At 49.8% G+C, this 19,838-nt stretch overlaps 1 protein-coding gene across 1 annotated transcript; it reads right to left on the bottom strand.

Annotated features, from left to right (window-relative positions):
- Positions 1-3,613: 3,613 nt before the first annotated feature.
- KRT80 (keratin 80) lies at positions 3,614-18,104 on the bottom strand. The gene is made up of 9 exons (XM_010005704.1): positions 17,778-18,104; positions 14,095-14,309; positions 8,842-8,902; positions 7,758-7,853; positions 5,263-5,427; positions 4,631-4,756; positions 4,313-4,533; positions 3,906-3,961; positions 3,614-3,816 (listed from the first exon to the last, which is right to left on the bottom strand). The coding sequence occupies exons 1-9, from the start codon at positions 18,102-18,104 to the stop codon at positions 3,614-3,616; spliced, it is 1,470 nt and encodes a 489-aa protein (XP_010004006.1).
- Positions 18,105-19,838: the final 1,734 nt, after the last annotated feature.

The raw sequence follows: 19,838 nt of genomic DNA, 5'->3' as shown, positions 1-19,838 counted from the left end.
GAGCTATTTTCCCTTTCTCTTGGGAGACTGGGCTTGCTGACAGAAAGGAGGGAGCTGCTTGGGATGTGGCAGCTTAATGGGCTCCAGGGCTTTGGAGGCTGTGGAGGCGTTTGCAATGGTGTGACCTGCCCAGGAGAGGGAGCCTGGAGCTCACACTTAGGTGCTCCCCAAGCCGGGAGGCAGCGCCCAGGTACGTGGTGCCCTTAGATGTGGTCTGGGACTCAGACTCTCCGGCTTGGAAGGCAGCAGAGGAGCCCTGCCGCTTCCCTCTGTCTGCTCTGGCTTGTCTTCTGGCCTCCAGCCCAGTTGCTGTTGTGCAGACACACAATATTTCCCTGGTGATCTTCCCTGCCAGAGTCTGCCCCACCAAAATCAGCTCTACCCCTGCTTTCAGCACATGGGTTTATCTGTCCCTGGGATTTGCCCCTGGGCTTTGTCTTGCAACTGGGCTGTGTACTGGACATCTTGTATCTCCTTTCCCCACGCTGGAGCAGATGCTCCAATCTTTGGCTCCAGACAGGGTTTGAGATCATCTTTGGGAAGCCTCTTGCAGTTGAAACTGATACGGCTTTGCCTGGAGATGGCTGTGCTTTGGTTGCCCAGATGTAGCTCACCAGATAACGTGGGTGAGCTTGCCTTTATTCCACGGATCCCCTTAGCAGCAATTAAATCAGTGGTGATTGCTGTGCTGGCTCAGCGTTCTTGCCCTAACTGTCCCCTGCTCCACAAAGGGGATTCTGAGCTCCTGAGTTGATGGTGTGGCCATGGTGTGGTATCAGTGTGATGCCCTTCACTGGGGAAGGAAAAATGTATTGAGAACTGCCCCAGTAAACATAACAGGTGGCTCCAGGGCTGGCTGTATCTCTGGTGTCAGAAGGGCTCCAGAAATCAGCCCTGAGGAAGGGCCTGGTCCTTCAGATGAAGTCAGTGCTTAGGGGGTAGGATGGAGGAGGGGGAAGGATGGGTGCAGGGGCAGATATGGGTGTCCCAAGGCAATGTGACTGTCTCAGGCATAGCTCAGCTCCCATCAGTGGTGTGCAGGAGCTCTTCTGCTGCCTCAAAGCACTGCCCTGGTACGATGTGGATTGATATACACTTTCCAGTTGTCAGTGGGAAAACTGAGGCACACAGCAGTGAAGTGACTGAGACAGTGAAATAGTGAGTTGAGTCCTCTGCTGGGTCCCAGGAGTCCAGCTTCCTAGTTCCTGCTCTGGACTCAGGCTCTCTCCCAATCCTCTGGGTGGTGAAGGCTCAGAAACAGCAAAAAAACAAAGGAAAACAAAAAACTCGTAAGGCAGGGAGGGAAAACAGCTAGAAGCTCTTACTTTGTAGGACTGAGCTGCTGCTGAGTCCTTTTTCCAGCCTGCCTGGAAGCACACTTCCCTAAGTACCCTGTGCTCCAGTTCCCCCAGGCTGGGTGGTCAGGGCTCCTAAGCCCTCCTTTTCCATTCAGGTTTCATTCTGGGCAACAGCAGCTCTGAGTTTCTTCTTCTTCCCATTGGTGGTGCAACCTCAGCCCTACCCTGCTGTTCCAGGCCTCTTGGGAGCCCAGGTTCCTCTGGGCCTCCCTGCACCCTCGACCTGTGCAGCCCTACACAGACCAGCCTTGTTCCTCCCCAGGGAAGGGCTCTGCCTCCAGGGGAACAGCTTGTACCACTGGGAGCTCACCTACAGCTCCCCCCTTTCCCATCCCTACTGCTTTGAGAAACTAGAGTTAACAGCTGGTGGCTCTTTCTGCTGAGCTGGACTGGCCTCCCCTCTGCCCCTGACCCCTAGAGCTCACCCCAGAAATGCAGTGTTTTTCCCAGGAGGGCAGCAAACAGCAGAGCAGAGACACTCCCCACCTCAGGTCCTCTAGCACCTTGGGGGGGCCTTGTCTGCTTGGGTTCTCCTAGGTTAAGTCCCTTAGAGGAGAGGGGAATTTTGAGGAAGGAGCACCAAGAAAGCCCCTGTGCTCTGGAAGGGCACCTCTGAAATGAGTGGCTGTGTTCAAGTGTGGTTCCTCAGGTGCTCAGAGCCCCCAGTTAGCAAAGGTGCAGGGAGAATTTAGCAAGGGGAGGTTGGTGCAAACGAATTTGGTGGTGGGAGGGTGGCAGCCCGTGCAATAACCCTCCTGACACATGCTTGGGCTGCTCTGGGGTCCAAAGCCATGTGGGACCCCAGTGGCAGAACAAGAGAGAGCTCCCCAAAGCCTTGGCTGCCCTGCTTCCACATCTGCCCCTCCAGCCCCTTGTGCCTCTCCCTGGGAATATGGAGTAAACAAATTACCTGGGAAGCCATTTCAGCTTCATTTGGCTGCCAGAGTCCTTGACTGAGACCTGCTGGCAACTGGGGGAGGAATGGCTGCTTCAGGTGGGCTGTGGTAAGAAATTTGGAAAAAAACCCCATCAAGACAATACTTTCCACATGACACTTTATTTTAACAGCCATAACCCTGGAGAGCAGGTGTTCTGGTTACATGGAGGCTACAGTAGTTGTTCTATGCTACAGAAACTTGGAAATACTGCAACTCACTCAACGGAAATAGCCAAGAGACTATTAACAACTCCTGCTGGGAATTCCAGATCTGGGAACTCAAGTGGGGTTGTGTGGCAGTGGCTGAGGCCAAAGTCTGGCCTCATAAAGGAAAATACTGCAGGGCACTGTGTGAGTGTTCAGGAGGGCCACAGCAATGCCTGGGTTGAGGTGGGAACATCTCCCCTACCTTGCTTGCAGGGGACATGGCATCTGCAGAGCTGGTGCTGGTAGCTTTGGTGCTACTGACTGGTGTGTCTTGGCTTGTGTCAGCCAGGGGAGGGAACAGCTGTTGTGTAAGTTCAATAAATACAAAGACAAGTCCTGCTTGTTGAAGTTAAATGGGAAGCAGTGTCCCATTTCTAGGGCCTAGCACCACCGTGTGTGGAGTGCCATTAGTTGACAGGCAGAGATGCTCTTGGCTAGAGAGCTGGCTTATGGAAATAAGTGTTAAGGAGTTTTAGCTTTGGTGGTGTGAAAAGGAATGAGAGAGGCCACCCAGAAGGCAGTAAAATCAATTAAGTGTTCTGAAGTGGCCAAGGATCCCCCAGTACAGCCAGCATGTCACGAGAAATGCAAATCCAGGTGTTGCAAATGCACCTGGCTCAGATTGTTCACCTGCATCTCCCCAGCAGCACAGTTTGGAAAGCTCGATGCTGTTCTCCTCCAAAAGTCACAGCAGTGAACACCTCTCACAGGCACAGAGCAGAGGGAGTGATGGGTAATACTGGTAAAATGGCTGGGGGCTTCTGGCTGCTGGGCTACAAGCTTCTGGGATAATACTTGCCCCTCCTGTCAAGTTTCCTATAGGGAGATCTCAAAGGCTGGGAATGCAGATCCTCTGGGGAGACAGGCCTAGAAAGGAAGAGCTGGGTATGTGATGGGAGAGTCTTTAAAGTCCTGGGCTGGACTCTGCTTGTAACTGGTAAGAGAGATGTTAACTGGGATGTTGCAAAGACAGACTTGGAAGAGACAGCCTGGAATGGATTCTCATCCTTCGTCCCTCGGACGCTGGCTTGAGTTCAGGAGAAAGTGCATTGGCCTCATTTGGCTACAGATGCCAACAGGTCTTGTGCTTATGCTGCAGGGTCTGTTTCTCCTAGGAGCACTCCTGGGCGGGCAGGGAGCTGAGCTCTGGGTGGGCAGCACGGGGGGAGGCACCTGCTCCAGGCCTCGCTGCCTTGTCACTGCAGCTTCTGGGGGGCAGCTCCTTCGTGCTGCCTCCATTTGGCCTCATCTCCCCACTGGTGCTGCCTGTTCCTCTTGCAAAGAGCTTGGAGGTCCTCAGGGTGCTGGCAGAAACTGCAGGGGCAGGAGGAACGAGAGGAGGGAGGTTAGAAATAGTTCATTCCCACTCTCCTTCACCAGGTTGTATGAATAAAGGCACTTACGGTCCTTTGGCCTGGAGTGGACAGTGCTGATGAGGGTGGGAATTGGCTGCTCCATGCTGTGAACAGAGTGAGGACATGTATTAACCTCTGCAGTGCCAGAGGGATAGAGGGAACTGGAGTATGGCCCATGTGAGCTGGGCTACATGGGTAGAGCCAAGGGCATGGCTGGGCCACAAAGACTCAATTAGCAGCATCTGGGCAAAGAACTGCTGGAACCTTCCAACCTGGGAAGTCTAAGGGAAACTTCAGAGCAAGAAAAAGGGCCCAGCAGTATGGGGGACTGCTGGGATTTGTTCTTTCTTTGATCAAACCTTCAGTACCAGACTCAAAGCTTGGGATGTCTGCTTTCTCCCTAGCTGTTTGGGTGCATCCCCTCCCCTCTTCAGGTGCAAGGAAGCCCAGCTTACCTGCTCTCCTCCCCTTCCATCAGCTTTCTGTAAGTGAGGATCTCCACATCCAGTGCCAGCTTGATGTTCATCAACTCCTGATACTCTTTCACCAGGTGAGCCATATCCTCTTTGCTCTTCTGTAGGGCTTCTTCTAGCTTGGCCAGTTTGGCTTTGGCATCCTTGAGGGCCATCTCGCCATGCTCTCCTGCTTCTTTGATGTGCTCCTCTAAGTGCAGGCACTGGTGTTGCAAAGGGGAAAGGGTGGTGGGGGTGTTAGGTGTGTTGTGGTTTCAGACCTGTACATCAGAGTTTTGTCACCCCCCTCCCAGGACACACCTGGCTCTTTTGGGACACGATGCAGGACCTCAGCTTCTGGATCTGGATGTTCAGGTCGGCAATCTCCCGGCGGCTGTCAAGGAGGTGACCCCCGTAGGTGCCCGACTGGGTGCTCCCTTCATTCAGCTGCAGGGGAGATGGAAGGGTGGGTTATCTGCAGCCTCCTCTACTGTAGCAAAGGAATCTGTGAGGATTCCCACTGCCCTTGAGGAGAAACACCTAGCTGAAGAAAAACAGCAAGTGTGTGGAAGGATTTAGGGCTCATTCACAAAGCCTCTTCTGGCCAAAGCTGCACCAGATGAGGAGCACAGTGTGTCTTGAGGTTAATCACATTCTTATTTGCTCTGTTTGGAGAAGCACCACTGGAAGGTCATTTGCATCTTAGGTGGCCAAGCTGCCACTGGGAGATGTCCTTGGCCTTCTTCACTGATGGTGTGGAGAGCCTAGAGCCATGAAACTTCTGATTTACACATCTGAGTGAGGAGGAGTTGATCTGGGTTAGCACTGTCTCTCCCTCCATTCCCAGGTGTAGACTGTCCCTCCACATCTTGCTGATTCCTGCAGTTTCTAGGCTGATCTGCCTCTTCTTTCCCTGCCTCTCCCCAGTATCAATCAGATAAGGTGACAAGTACCTTTCTCCTGGTAAGTGCTTCAGCCTCCTCCCAGCTCCGACGAGCCAGGGCTTCATACTGGGCCCTCACTTCTTCCACAATTCTGCTCAGATCCAGTTTGCATGCATTGTCAATTCCCAGTACAACAGAAATGTCCTTAATTTCTGTCAGCAGCTCCTCGAGTTCCTGAATAGCAGAGAGAGAACAGGACTGAAAAACCAAGTAGTCAACAAAGCTACAAGCCAGGGGAGCTGAACCCTGGCAGATGGTGAGATTTCCTAGGTTTTCAGTCTCTGAAGTTTGGAAGCTGGTATTCTTTTCTCCATAAAATCCAGACTCAGGTTAGGGTGTTGATTTGGGACCTTTGGGTACAATCTGACTAGAGTCTGACAAAACGGTGCATTTATACTGCATCAAGAGCAGGTTTCTTGAAGTGATGATGATGCTTCAGTATCTGTCACTGCTCAGATGGTGGGGAAGAACTAGGGCAGTGTGAAGCAGCCTGCAGGCTGAGAGCTCTGCCTCAGGATCTAGAGGGGCTGAGGCTGCCACTTCTGTTGCTCTAGCCTGCTTTGTGTCTGGTAAAAGAAGCGGGAAGCAGGACCCTTCTCTGAACACATCCATCACTAGCAGACCTGTCCCACCCCCTGAGCTGCTCCCATGTCCTGGGGGAACTCAAGCCAGCGTGGGGGAAGCAGGAACACGGATACACAAGCTGCAGTGACACTGACTGGGTTATTTGCTCATGATTGCTGTCTCCATCACAGCTTCAAGCCAAACAATGATGAATGCAGACTCCCCTCAGTGAACCTGAAAGGGACCCTTAATCCATGCCAGTAAACTACACTCCTGGGTGGTTGTATCCAGGCAAGACATGACTTGATGTTGGGCAGATGGAGTACACATTCACTTGGCAGCTCCCCCCAGCCTCAGATGGCTCCTGCAGGGGTGTCACTCTTATCAGGACCTCTGCAGATGCTTCTGATTTACACCAGTGTTAAAAGAGAGTAGCATACATCTATCCCCATCTCTTACCTTTCATCTGGATCTTTTTGTTCTTCCCTTTTGTGCTGAGGGCTCTAATCTCTTAGAGAAGCATTTGTATACCTTGTTTTCTTTGCCTTACTCTGACCTGGGAAACAAAGGGCTCCCAGACACGGTGATTCATGAATAACAGAAAAATACCCCACCACTCTTCCAAAAAACAGGATTACCAGTGTATTTTTTCCCACTGGTGTTTAATCCTGGAGCCTCTTTGTTAATTTTTGAGCACACTAATAGCTGGAGGAGAAAATGCATCTTTACTGCAAATACCTGAGTATCCTCTGCCAGGGAGGGGAGGGGGGAAAAGAGAACCTGATGGTTTATGAATGAGGATCAAGGCTGGGATTTTCTTCTGATTCATAGCAACGTGCTGTGAATAAAGCTGTCCAGCAGTTTTCCCTCATTTGCCCTTCCACTGGGTATTTGTGCCTGTACATTGATGTCAGTAAAATCAACAGGTCCAGGCAAAGAAGTCACTGACCTGAGAACAGGCTTTGGAGAGAGGGCAGAGAGAGACCAGGGGGGAATTTCTTTGCATGAAAAAAATAATTACAGCCTTCTGCCAGGACAGCAGAGTGGAACCTGAAGGAAATCAGCTCAAGAAGATCCAGGAATTGCACCAGGAATAGTCTTACAATTTTAAAGAAAGTGGTTAGCTGCAAACAGGGGCTGTGTTCTAATGCAGTTCTAATACTGTCCAGGTCCTTCTGTGTCTCTGTGCCTCAGTTTCCCCACAAGGAATGTTAACATTCTTCTGTCAGGCATTTTAACTGTTTGTATTGGTAGAATTCAGACAAATCATTAGTATTCCCAAAACACTGCTGAGCCTGCTTGGTAACATTTTACAGTCTCTGAGTAAGTGGCTGAAATCACTTTGAGTAGATCTAGGCAGCCTTTGGGTCTGTCTGAAGAGCTGCAGACTCTGCAGCCTCCCTGCCTTGCTGAAATCATTCCTGACTGCACACTTCTGATTTTGGGGGAAATGGAGTATGTTGGATCATGTTAAAGAGCATCCAGCACCTCCCCCAGGTTCACCACAACTTGTCCTGTTTTGTTGTCAGCCCTTCCTCTGATTCTGAATAGAGTAATGTTTGTCTTGCTCCTGACTTGAGGTGCTTGGTCTCAAGGAAATGCCATCAGTGCAGTTAGAAGCTGAGGCCCCAACCAGCCAGCTTGGGGTCAGAGGGGGATTCCTGAATGTTAGAGAGGAGACCCAGCAGCTATGGAGCAGAAGGAGCATCCTGGTCAAATTTAAAATGGAGCTGGTTTAGTTAAAGGGATTAGCTCACGAGACCCTGCCTTCAGCCATCTAATAGTTGTCTGCAACACCTTACAGCTCCCCTGGACAAACTCTCATTTTGGTGTAAATCTAGAACAAGGCCCTCTCTGTAGTGGAACTGTCCACAAAAATGCCATGTTTTTGCACACTAGCTTGTGTCTTCCTGGACCACTCTCCAGACTGCTTTTTTTACCTGCTCATAGACGGTTTTTTTCAAATCCATCAGCTCTTGGAGCCCGTTGAGCTTCACCTCCAGCTCAGTTCTGTGCAAGGAGCTCACATCTAAATCCTACAGGAGATGGAAAGTGTATTAATCAATGGTTTGTAGCAAGAAGTCTTTCCCACTGTCTCTCCCCAGCAAGTGGCCTGCTTGCTATTTACTGGCAGGTACTTGTGAAACTGCTCTCCTGCTCTACAAGTAAGGAGGGTCCTTGGTGGACCTTTTTTCTCTGCAGTTTTTTGGATTTTGGGGGGTTTTTGTGAGTGAGGGCTTTGGTGGAAGTCTCAAATGATGTAGGGTGGAGAAGGAAACGAGCAGGGCTGGTCCACTCATCCTTTGTTCACCACAAAAAGCACAGGTTATTGAGAACTTTGATGCCATTCACAGAAGTCACCAGAACTGCCCTTACTGGCTGATGAGTGTGTCAGGGAAAACATGCAATTAGCCATAATTTGTGGAGAACGTTTCCTCTGTCTAATAATACCCTGTATTCCTGCACCTTGGGTTTGTTTTTTTTCATGCCAAGGCTGTGCACAAAGCCTCCCATTTCAGCTGATACTCAAAGGCAGCTACTTCTGGGACGGGATGTTTGAGCAGGGTGTGGCCCTTCGGCAGGAAACAAAAGCAAACACAGTTATCAATTCCCAGCCTTTCCCAACCTGTGATTTCATTCAGAGAGGAAACATGCAAGGAGGAAAGGTGCTGCCTTGCAGGCTCCAGGGGTGCAGACCCCTCCAGGCCAGGTCTGGCTGGGGCAATTGCAGCGTGGTTGGTGCAGGCATGGTCTGACCTCCAGGCGCTTCCACCAGGAGCCCCAGGACTTCTCCATAACCACAAGTGGCCCAGACTCACTTGTACTTTTCTTATTGAAATGGTAACTGTGTTCACCACTTTGCTGTCGTCCTCCACACCTTATTACCTGTATGGTTTAAGGACTCTTGGCTAGCTCTGGACTGTCTTGGCTGAGCCTGGACTAACTTGCCTCTCCAGACTCTTCTCTGGCTCTGCAGAGCTGGTGCACAGCCTGTCCAGATGAACAGCTCCTCTGGCCACTGACCTTTTTTAGCTCCATGAAGGTGTATTCCATGCCACTGCAGAGGCGAATTTCATCCTCATATCTAAGGAGAGTGAAAACAGCAGTAAGAAATTGCACATGGTGAAAGCCTCTGAGATGCTTAAGGTTGTCTTGCTGGCCTGAGAAAGTGCTGGTATCAAAGCTTTGCACTTTTACTATCATGTCCCACCTTCATGTACTGTAGACAGCGAGGCGAGAGCTCCCTTAGGTGTGGGCATTTTGGACAAGAGAGAGGATAACAAGCTGCCACTTGCCATCTCCTCTGTAGTAACACTTTAAGCACGTTAAGTCTGAAGAGCCCCAGAGTAGAAGAGGTAGCTTTAATTCCCATTTAATTTGAGGGCTAAGCAACCTCAGGTTACCTCACATTTGCCACAGAGAGTAGGCTTGGAGAAGTGGGGTGTGGCAAGTTATTCTCTCTGAAACCCAGTCACATGCCCAAAGACTCCTAAATTTTCACCTAAACCTTCCTCTTCTGATTCTTTTAGGTGTCCTCAGCTTTATTGGCCAAAGTCTGAGAGTTTTCTGGGAGAAAAGGGAGAAAACTTTGGCTTGTGAAAATTGCAGGAGTACTGGACTAGTGTCATAACAGCCTAACTGTGGCACAGTCATGAAGTAACACAGGACCTGGCACAGCAATTCACGGAAAACAGTGCCCACGGAACAGGAGGTAACACAGACCGGAGGGGATGGGGTGGAGTCCCAAAGGCTGAATATCCAGCAGAGGAACCAACCCTGCAGGTGTTCAAAAACAGGTTTCATAAGGCAGGACCAGCATAACAAAGACAGGCCAGGGGCAAATACATTTCTTGATGGCCAGCAGCAGAAGTGAGGGTAGCTGCAGGAATACACCAGCCCTGGTTGGCTCTTGGGACAAGCACGTGGCTAGCCCAGGTGTTGCTAAAACCAGGGATCTGACCAGGAAGCCACAGGGTCTCTTGGGTCTGGTGTGTGACCAGCAGCAGTTGGTTTGTTTGCCATGCAGGAGCATTTTGTGATGGGTGTTTGGCATCTCCTACTCTGCTGCTGGACACACTTTGGGAGTCTGGGGTCTTCTGCTGAGACCAGAGCAGGCTGCTCTCTCTGGGAGGTCATGGCTTCCCTGCTCTTCCATGATACTTCAGGGACCTCTTACCCTGATGTGCACGTGGTGTTTCCAGGCTGTGAATGAAACCTTTCAGTGCTACTTAGAGATGTCACCAAATTAATGTGAGGAAGGCTGAGACCTTTGGGAATGAGGTAAAATGGCATCTCCTAACATTGATTATGATAAAATCAGGAATGACAGCCAAATTCTGTTGGTTTGTGGTGAGGTGGATGCATCACCACTCCAGTTACTCTCTAGAGCCTTCCCTGCTGTGTATAAACCTTTAGGAGAAAGAAGGAGCTGTGCCTGGAAGCAGAAAGGAGAAGATGTTGGGAACACAGCACAGGGGATTGCACTGCAGGGCAAGGGGTAAATCATGCTCAGGAGCTGACCTGAAATGTAAAAAACTGCTCCCTGGAGCTGTTGTTTCCTGGACAGAGGGGATAGTGTGGGCAGGGAGGGGAGCTGGCAAGTACAGGCTCTGCAGTTAAGCACTTCTGAGGTTTCTCTTGGGTACCCCCACGGTGTTAAACTCACCTTCTCTTTCCTGGTTTCTGTCAGGCCAGGTAGGGTGGCTAACGAGATTTACTTGTCTGGTTTCTCTGCTCTTTAGCTGGAATGTTAGCCTTGCTGCCAGCAACTATGTACTGAGTTTAATTACAGCTTGCCATTCTGCCTTCATCCTCCTTGCACCTGAGCCCAGTCCCAGTCTGTCCCAGCCTGCCGAAGCGGCTGCGCGCGTTGCTGGGCGCTGACATAATCTTGCCCAGTGAGCAAACATCTCCTGACTGGAAGGGATCAGGCCCAGCCAGCCAAACGTGCAGGGCTCTGGAAGGACCTGGGGCCTGGAGATGACTCACATGGGGATGGAGTATTCCACAAACACATTACAGCATTTGTCTCCTTAGAGATAATCCCCAAGCAGTCATGCATTAAGGTGTAAATCCTTCCCATCTTGATTCATCCACTTAAGACACACTTGAGACAGGCGTCTGGTCGCCTTGGGCTCCTCCACAGGCAAGGAAGCAAAATCAGAAGTGAACCAACTCTCAAGCAGTCTATGTTCCTCTCTGGATGTGCCTTCAAGACTACTGAACATATCGTGGTGAGATGGATCTGAGTCTGATGGCATGAAATTAAGTCAGTCTTCCCCTTGTGGAGTAAGGAAATGGGGTAGGAAGCAGCTGAAAACAAACTGCAGGGGTTGAAGGTACAGGGGTGCTTACTGTCTGGTCTTCAGGTGGTAAGATTTGACTAACACAGTCCCTGGAGCTCACAAAATGTATCCTCTAAAGGCTTCACGCCCCATATTTTCCTGCAGTATTTCCCCAGTGCCAGGCCAGGGTAGGTCAGCACATGCAGGAATTCCCTGCCTTCTCATTCAGATGGGTCTTTGTGTGTGCAGGTCACTCTCTGAGGACCTGAAGCAAACACTTGTGCAGATGTGCACCTCTGGGCAGCCGTGCCTGTTGGGGTGTGTTTCAGTATTTCATTTTTAGCTTGATTTCCTAAAGAAGCAGGGTTGGAGCTCCTGTGCCAGCCTCCAGCCCACTTCCCTGGCCCCTCTCCATTCCTCTCTGTGTTTGGAATTGCTGGTCAATGGGAACCTAATTTGAGAAGGAGTGCAAGTGTCCCATTTCATTACATCTGGTTTTTGGAAAGCAGTCTCTGGATAGAGACAACAGACAAACGGGCTTTACAGGGGGACACTGACAGGCAGATTTCACATCTTAAGTGAACTGTTGTGCAGCAGCTTGCTCGGTGGGCACGTGTGTGTGGTGTGTTTCACCTGGAGGGCAGCAGCTTGGATGAGAACATGACCACTTACATTTGCCAGTGAAGTTATTTGCTTTTCCTCCCCCAAAAAATTTCCCTTGGGAATAGAAACCTCTGGAGGAGTTGGACGCCTCCAAAATTTGCATGGTTTAGGCAGACCATTTGCTCCAGAAAAACAACTGGGCTGCAGCAGCTTTCTGGAAGGCAGCGTGCAGGACTCGGCAGAGCCAGTGCGGGTTAGGAGGGGGTTGGATCACTGCCTGGAGAAGGCTCAGCAGAAGCAGCAGTTCTCTCCCTGTGAATCATTAACTGCTGGGAGCAGCACAGGGGATTGTCACTGTCACAGAAATCCACCTGCACTGGCTTTGGGTGTTAACAGCACCCTAGGACAGGGTGGGTTTTGCCTGTTTGCTCTTAGGTCACCCCTAGCAGGGCTCGTGCCTTGCAGCTCACAGAGAAAGCGAAGGGGAAGGCCCTGCAAATGAAGGGGAGTGGAATTTGAGGAGTAGTGGAATTCCTGAAGGCTGCTTTCCTGTGGCTGTGTAGTCCCACAAAACCAGAACTCTTCTCAAGACTGATATTTGGGCAAGTCATAAGTTGGTGCCCATTGTGGGTTCTCTGCTGTCAAATATAGTGCAGGTGCATCCTTCTCTTCTGTGTGGGGTGGGTGTGTGGTGGGTCCTGTTCCTCTAGTCAGTCTTTTTTATTTTGAATGATGTAGCATCCCTATCATGGCTTATCCTATTGTCCAATTAGGTAGTAACTGCCCAAGAAAATCAAAAGGTAGCAGGAAACACAATCAGCCTCTTTGCTTCAGCACCTTTCTCCCTAAGAAATCTGACTGAAAAATAAATGAAGTGCCAGGCAGAGACAACTAATGAGGCAGTTACCAAGTACAAACAGGAGTACAAACTGTGAGAGCAGATACAGGTGTCTGAGCTTAAATTTCCCCACCAGCCCAGCCTGGTGGGAACCTTTTCTATCTAGGTTTTCCTGACTGTCAGGGAATAAGCCAAGAATTATCTTTTATAACTGCAGGGCAACAGTACAGTTACTTCCTTGGGGAAGTGCAAGGAAGACCCAGTGCTCTGGAGAGGGCTGACAGGTCTTAACCTTTTAAGGGCAGGAAGTAAATGGCACAGTCCATCTTGTGGCTTTTTCTCCAAGCTCAGGGTTGCTACCTGTCAGCAAAGCAAGCATCAGTGAGCCCAGGTCTTGTAGCAAAACCAACATCCAAAAAGAGCAGACAGGAGGAATGTAGATATTTCTAGGCACCTGGGCATCATTGTGTCAGTTTGAAGGATGCTGAGCATAATGATTTCAGCATAAGGTCAAGAACCAAACTCCTAGCTCCTATTCCTGCTCCACACCAGCTTGCCCTGTGCACTTGAGTAAGACATTTACCTGCTGGGTCTCTGTTAATGTCTGCACAGCATCAGTCCTTCCCCTGATTTGCAGACACATTGACTAGCTGGTTTAATCAAAGTCTGCCAAAAGCTTTAAGATCCTTGATCTAAACTCTCTGGAGAGGGCACTGATATTATTTATGCACCACTTTGTACATCAGGAGCAGGTCTGGGCTATTCCTGTGCTGATGTCAGTGCCAGCAGGAGGGCAGTCCCTTCACATCACTGCTCTGACTTGGCAGTGCCCACATGGCTCTTTGCTACAAGCAGCATGGAAGGCTCCAGAGACCTCGTGTAGGCAGCTGGGTGCAACTGCAAGGGAAAGGATCTAATTGTGGATTCATCTGTGGTATGCAAATGACACCGATAATAAGAAAAGCATTGTCTTCTTGAATGAGCCACGGCACATCCCAAAGGCTCTTATCCCAAGATCTCAAAGCTCTTGGCAGAAGCAGCGATAAGCACATGGCAGCTGGTCCTCCCTTAAACTTTCAGCTACCTCAGTGTTTTCTGTCGAGGTTTTCTGGGTAAAAGTCTTGACTTTTTGGTTAAAGCAGAATTTTGCATTAAATGTGCAGGGTGAAGGGGGTAGGAAGGGATGTTAATACTAAGCAGCCTAGATCCGTAAAACTGTTTGGGGAGAAAGCTCTGGTTTGTGATAATAGTGTGGAGAAGAAATGTTTCTCTGTTTTAGTGAGATAAATTCCTGATAATACTGTCCAGAGCTGTTCTCTGGCCTCAGGCATTTCTCAGATGCCTGTACTCTTTGGTATTTCACTTCTGATGTGTCTGTTCTTCTCTAGTTAATCAGGAAGAGGCTAGGATGCTAACTTCTCAAATACACAGGTTTGTGCACACCAAACTAGGGATTTGTTCCTGGGAATAACAGGTGGGCTGTGTTAAATCCCACAGCTGAACCTCTGGAACACGTTCCCCCCTGTAACAGCAGCTGGACTAGACACCTACTTGCTTCGGAAGTTATCCATGGTGCTCAGGACCTTTGTCAGCTCCGACTCGAGGTTTTCTTGCTCGTAGTTGAGCGCCTTCATCTCTTCATTCATTTTGCTCATGTACTGATCATAGATGGCCTTGATGTCTGACTCTGAGTGGGAATTGTCTTGATCCTTCAGGAAGTTCCATCTTGTTGTCAGGATCTTGTTCTGTTGCTCCAAGCACTGGACCTGCAGAAGAGGTTTCGGAGACATTAGTAACACTGACAGCTAAAAGCCAAGCTGGCTGCTCCTGCCAGGAGATGTGGACCAGGAGACCCTCAGAGTAGCAAGAAGCTGCTGGAATCCAAAGGGATCTCCAAGGAAGAAAGACAAATTCCCTGAAGATCAGGCCTGAGGATGTAGCATGATAGGGACCTCTACAAGTTTTACACGTTGCCCCCTTATTAATATCTTGATAGAATGTGTTCACATCAAAAGAATGGGCATCAGTTATTAAGTCTCTAAAAATTAAGAACTGTTCCATGCTGGTCCCCTTAGATTCTGGACATATTGAAATAAAGGCTGAAAATCCACCACAGGTCACACACACATCCAGGGTGAATGGGAGTCTGATAAACTACCTTGGAGTGGCACAAACAAAGTTAAGTCCTTTCAAATCTGTAGGATTACACCATGGTGAAGTTTGAGGAGTGAATCAGAGTCCTGGTTTGTATTGCAAAGCAACAGAGACAAGGCCTATGGGAACTCGAGACAATAAGCAAAATAATTACAGACTCCACGTGAGGCCTGTGTGTGTCTGCTTGAGAGAGGAGGGACTGCATTTTCATACCCTTGCCTTTTGGTGAATCTGGCCCTCTTCTTTCCTAACATTCACAATTTAGACAGGACTGCTTAGTGTTTGACAGTTTTCCTCTTCAAACCTCTTGACTATCTTCAGTTATTATCTAATTGCTCCTTCTCTCTCTCACTGCTCTGTGAACAAACCTGAAGTCCTTCAGGCCCGTTTTGGCTGGTGATTTGTGAGTTGCCTCCACTCTATCAGGGAGATGATTCAGTGAGTGTGTCTGCATGGCAAGGAAGGTGCAGCTTCTCCTGTGCCCCGAGTGGTGTGAGCCATGGGGTGCAGCTGCTCTCAGGCCTCAGCCTTCTGCTTGGCCTTCACTCTGGACTTGACCTTGCCGTGGCCCCAAGCAGGTCAGCGTGCTGAAGAGGCAGAGTTCCCAGCTGCTGAGCACTGCACAGATGCACCTGGTGAGACAGTCTTTCCTAAGATGCTTCTTGTCTGCACAGAGAGAAGCAGCAGCCGGGCAAAGCAGAAGCTTTCAGACGCTCTGTCAGTTTCTCAGCAGAAGGGGTGGGTGTGCTGGGGTCTTCCAGGTCTCACTGCTAAAGACCTAATTCTTCCTTCCTGATATGTTAATTCATGGCCACAGGCATCGCAGCACAGCCCGGGCTGCTGGCTGATGCTTTGTCCTGCCACAACCAGAGGGACACGGTGTGTGCACACTGCAGGCTGGGGACCAGGGAACGATGCTGCAGTGGAGCCAGGAAGGTACACTGCCCGTGGCACGAGCAGGTGGCCTCCAGGGCTACCAGAAGCCAGTTGGGCCATTTGCTCTTTCCATCTGAGGCATCTCAGGCATTGTGCTAGAGCATCCCTCTGCAGGGCTGGGATCAGCCTGTGGGATTGGCTCTGGGGAACATCACCTCCTTTTAAGGCAGCTTTCTTGTTTGCTGCTGGGTTGATAAATGATTGAGTGCATTGGCTGTTGTTCCAACTCCATCTTTGACCATCAAATCAAGGTCTCAGTTCCTGATCTTGCTCCCAATCCTTAGTTGCTGTACTTTTCCCCCTCACTAACTCTTCAGTTTCTTTCCTGTTCCCAAACCATACTCATCCACTGGGTTGAACTGCTCACATTTTGGCTTCTTAGCCTCGCTTATCAGAATTTCTTCCTTGCAGAGTCTCTTAACATGAGTTTTGCAGCAGAGGGATCACCCAGATCTGTCCACATTTTGTGACCAGAAGAAGGGACCAAAGATTGGTTCTCAGAGGTCTCTACCCCTGTGCTGCCCAGGCTACAGGTAGGGCTTCAAACAGGGGGTCCATCGCTTGGCTATTCCCTGTCTTTCACCTGGACATACCTGGATGGAAAATAAATTCTAGCAGACTGGAACAGCCTGCTGGAAAACCATCAGCAGCAAACTCCTGAAGTTAGTGTGGTCAATTATCTGAGGAATTAGCTGCTTAGGCTTGAGACCATCTGAATTCCTGATTAAAAAGATGAGTTCTCTTTGACAAGGAAGCGTCATTACTTTCCTCTGGAATGAGGGCCTGAGGCAGATGGCTGAAGTTTGCCACTTGATGCACCACTTGAAGCTCCAGCCTTCAAAGCTAAATGCTGGAGCTGGTAGCACTAAAGTCAAAGCCATGCAACTAAGGTGGAGTGTTTGTATCTTCTGTCCATCAGGCCCTGCAATGCACACTTATCAGCAGGCCACAAGATTGGGTTTATTAGGAAACCTGGAGGCTCTTTCTCTTCTTCCATCCCTGTTTGCACGAAACAGGCTAGTGCATGTGGTCTGGCTCATGTACATGTTGTCACTGTGTGGCCTTGTCCCCTCTCCCCTACGCCATCCTTTCTGCTGAGGTCTGGTTTCTGAGCAGAGCTAACATCTACACAAACCCAACCTCTCAATCTAGATAGTCCAAGGACCAGTCCTGCAGCACATGCAGTACAACCCACTGGGGTGATTTCCAAGCCAGGGGTTCTCCAAATTCACATTGCCAAGCTCCATGCTTGGAAGAGCACAGAGGTGGAGGCTGCCATGCCCCTCCAGCCAGGGTCAGCCCCTGGAACCACCACACACCTATTTGCATGTGTAGGTGAATCCAGCTGGGATAGATGCAATGGGAGATGGTTCCCCCACCCTTCTCCTTTGCAGAGTGAATTCAGGTCCTCTTAGAGGTAGAGTTAAAACAAAATAAAAAATAAAAATCCCAAGCCATAGTAGCTTGGCATTGAGTGCTTATGTTGTAGACTGCAGTGAAGCAATCCTCCTGGGAGATTACCATCTGTTTACAGAGCACCAGGGCTTTGCAGAAACCTGCCTCGGCTGGATGAGTTGTTTTCCTTTGAGAAAACCTTCTGCCTTCTCATGGATCTTAGGAGATGAAAGCGACACTTTCTTAGCTGAGCACACAACCCCTCACAATGAAAACCTCAGAGGAGGGAGGTGGGTGGGGGGTCTCCCTTGCCCACCCCATTGCTGTGGAGATGAATTTCCAGCTCTCTTTAGCTGTCAGAGCAGAATTTGAGCTGCTGCCTTAATCAGCGTCACTGCCCATGGCTGTGTCCACTGTGGGAGCCAGGGCCTGCTCTGTCCCATGCTGTGTCTCCATGGCTCTGCTTCTGCTGGGTCCCCCAGGACAGAGCTGCTTGTCATCCCCAGGGACCCAGGGGGTGACAGGCCCAGCAAAGGAGACACACAGGCTGCCTGATGCTGCTGACCACAGATGCGGCCCAGCTTCACCCAGAGATGATGCTAGTTAAAACAGAGCACTGAAGGAAGAACTAATCAGATAATTAGCCTAATATCCTGAAGGCCTTTCCAAGTCTCCTGAGAGATTGGTTAGTGTCTGCTTCCCCACCACCCTCCTCAGGCTGCACCGTGGTCCTCAGCAGCTCCTCTTACCTTCTCAATTAGGGTCACAAACTGGTTGTTGAGCAACTTGATGTCCTCCTTCTCCTGCTGTCGAATGGCTTGGAACTCAGGATCGATATCGAGGTGCACAGGGGCCAGAAGTCTCCCATCGATGGAGAAGGAGGGGTAGGAGGAGCACAGGTATCCACCATCTCCGTGGAGGCTGAGGGAGCTGAAGCCATTGCTGGCCACCCCGCTGGGACTGCAGCAGCCCAGGCGATCCGGGGACACGCCGGCTGCCTTCCCTCTGCTCATCTGCCCTGACACCTCCCAGGAGGAGAGGGAGCCACTGGTGAAGTCTCTGCAAGGGTTAGTCATGCTGGGCTTGTTGCTCTGCAGCTTAAAAAAAAGAGATGAAGTTTCCTTGCTGCTGCTGCCTCAAAGAGAAGGAGAGCAGTGGCAGCTGAGGAGTTTGGTCGGCTTAATTCCTGTCTCCTCAGCTCGTGGGTTGGCTAATGAATTACAAGCACCTGTTCTCCTATGTTCATTAAACGGAGGAGGGTGTAACCGTTGATGTAATCCAGATCAACCTGTTGGCTTTTTTTCCTCCCTCCTCTCTGTACCCTCCTTTCTTCAGGAGCTTGTTTGTGTGGTGAGGGCATAGGCACTCGCAGCAAAAACAAATCACTGGCAGGTAATTCGCTGGGCCCCAGAGCGTCTGCTTTCCTCATCCTTAAATGGTGAAGAAACCAACCCAAGGTGCTGGGCTGTGCAGGCTCAGGGAGGACAGCTCTGAGCAGGGCTGCTGCACTGGGATGCACTGGGAGCTTGGGCTCAGATCCTGGCTGGTTTCCAGCCAAAATCTGCAGGAAGGAATTATGATATTTTTATTTCTTTATATTAATTCTTTTGTGAGGGAGTGTTCAAAATTACAAAGAAAGAGTCTGAATTGGCTAAGGGGAGGAGGTTTGGAAATGCATCTCAAGCTCATCGTGACTAGAGGTGCTTGTGGTCTTCCTTTGACCACCCAGGCACATCATGGAAGCTTCTGGTGCTCTGAGTGTTTTAGGGATGAAAGGTCTTGTTTGGAGACCCCTGGGTGTGGTGACCAGGAGTCCAGTCATCTGGTCTGGCAACAGCAGGGACTTTCTAAACCTCTAGACACCAAGCTGGATCTCAAGAGTGCTCAAGTCCATCTTGGGCTGCTGCACTCCTGCTCCTTGAAAGCCCTTTAAAAGCTGGCACTGGAGACACCAAAAACCACTGTGTTTTAATGAATTCTAGGCTGTGAAGGTGGCACACCCTTAAATACCTGTTTGGACCCAGATATAAATCAATGTTGGACATGGCTTTCTTGACAGTATTTTCCTGCTTAAACTCAGTTTCTTGTGTGAAAAAACAGGACAGAAGAGCACCTGTTTCTGCCTCTTTTTGTCTATTACATTGTAGTGTTTCCAGGAAGGGGGATAGTTAGTCTCTCTGCCCAAAATTGAGAATTTCCATTTTGTGGGAAAGTTTTATTGTCTGTTTCTGCCCTGTGTTGGAAGACAAGCTGGGAATTTCCCTGCCAAGTAAAGTGAGAGAAAGCTGGAATCTGTCACAGACCTGCTTCAACAAGAAACATCTCTGATGATGCAGTAATTTCTGTCTTAAGGACTTCAGAAGGAGATGAGCCATTCCAGTGGGGTGAACATTTTCTTCAAGTGTAATTTCAATATTTTGCCAAGAACAGTGACTCTCACAAGACTGCCCATCTTACCAAAACACCCTTTCCAGGGAAAATGTTTTCCCCAATGATCCATTCAAATACCAACTCCCTCACTCAATTAATCCTTGTCAGGACTTCTCAGTTGAATCCTGACAGTTTATTTCAAGAATTGAAACAGAATGTGTGGCTGGGGGATGACAAAGCTCATGGCTCTTCCAAGGTGAGGTGAGATTATCAGACTCATTGTGGGCTGCTTCTTTGTGGCTTTGTGGTTGCAGGCACATCAGTATTCCTGATTAGCATCAGGTCATGGGGTCAGCTGGCAAGTTTTTTGCTTCATCTGGTACTGAGGGCAGTTGTGATGGCTCCCAAGGAATGATCCCTCTGAGGGAAGGAGATGAGGT

This window comes from Chaetura pelagica, unplaced genomic scaffold (assembly GCF_000747805.2).
Source record: "Chaetura pelagica isolate M959 unplaced genomic scaffold, ChaPel_1.0 scaffold861, whole genome shotgun sequence".
NCBI lineage: Eukaryota > Metazoa > Chordata > Aves > Apodiformes > Apodidae > Chaetura > Chaetura pelagica.
The sequence above is the reverse complement of the archived record's forward strand: the minus strand, read 5'-3'. Positions and strand labels throughout refer to the sequence as shown.

What these genes read in the sequence shown, in the direction of transcription:
- KRT80 (XM_010005704.1), bottom strand. Translation starts at nt 18,104, where the DNA reads ATGACTAACCCTTGCAGAGACTTCACCAGTGGCTCCCTCTCCTCCTGG. An exon ending in ATGGATAACTTCCGAAGCAA is followed by an intron (nt 8,903 to 14,094) that starts GTAGGTGTCTAG and finishes CACTCTCCTTAG; the next exon opens with ATATGAGGATGAAATTCGCC. An exon ending in AAGCACTTACCAGGAGAAAG is followed by an intron (nt 4,757 to 5,262) that starts GTACTTGTCACC and finishes TCTCCCCTGCAG; the next exon opens with CTGAATGAAGGGAGCACCCA.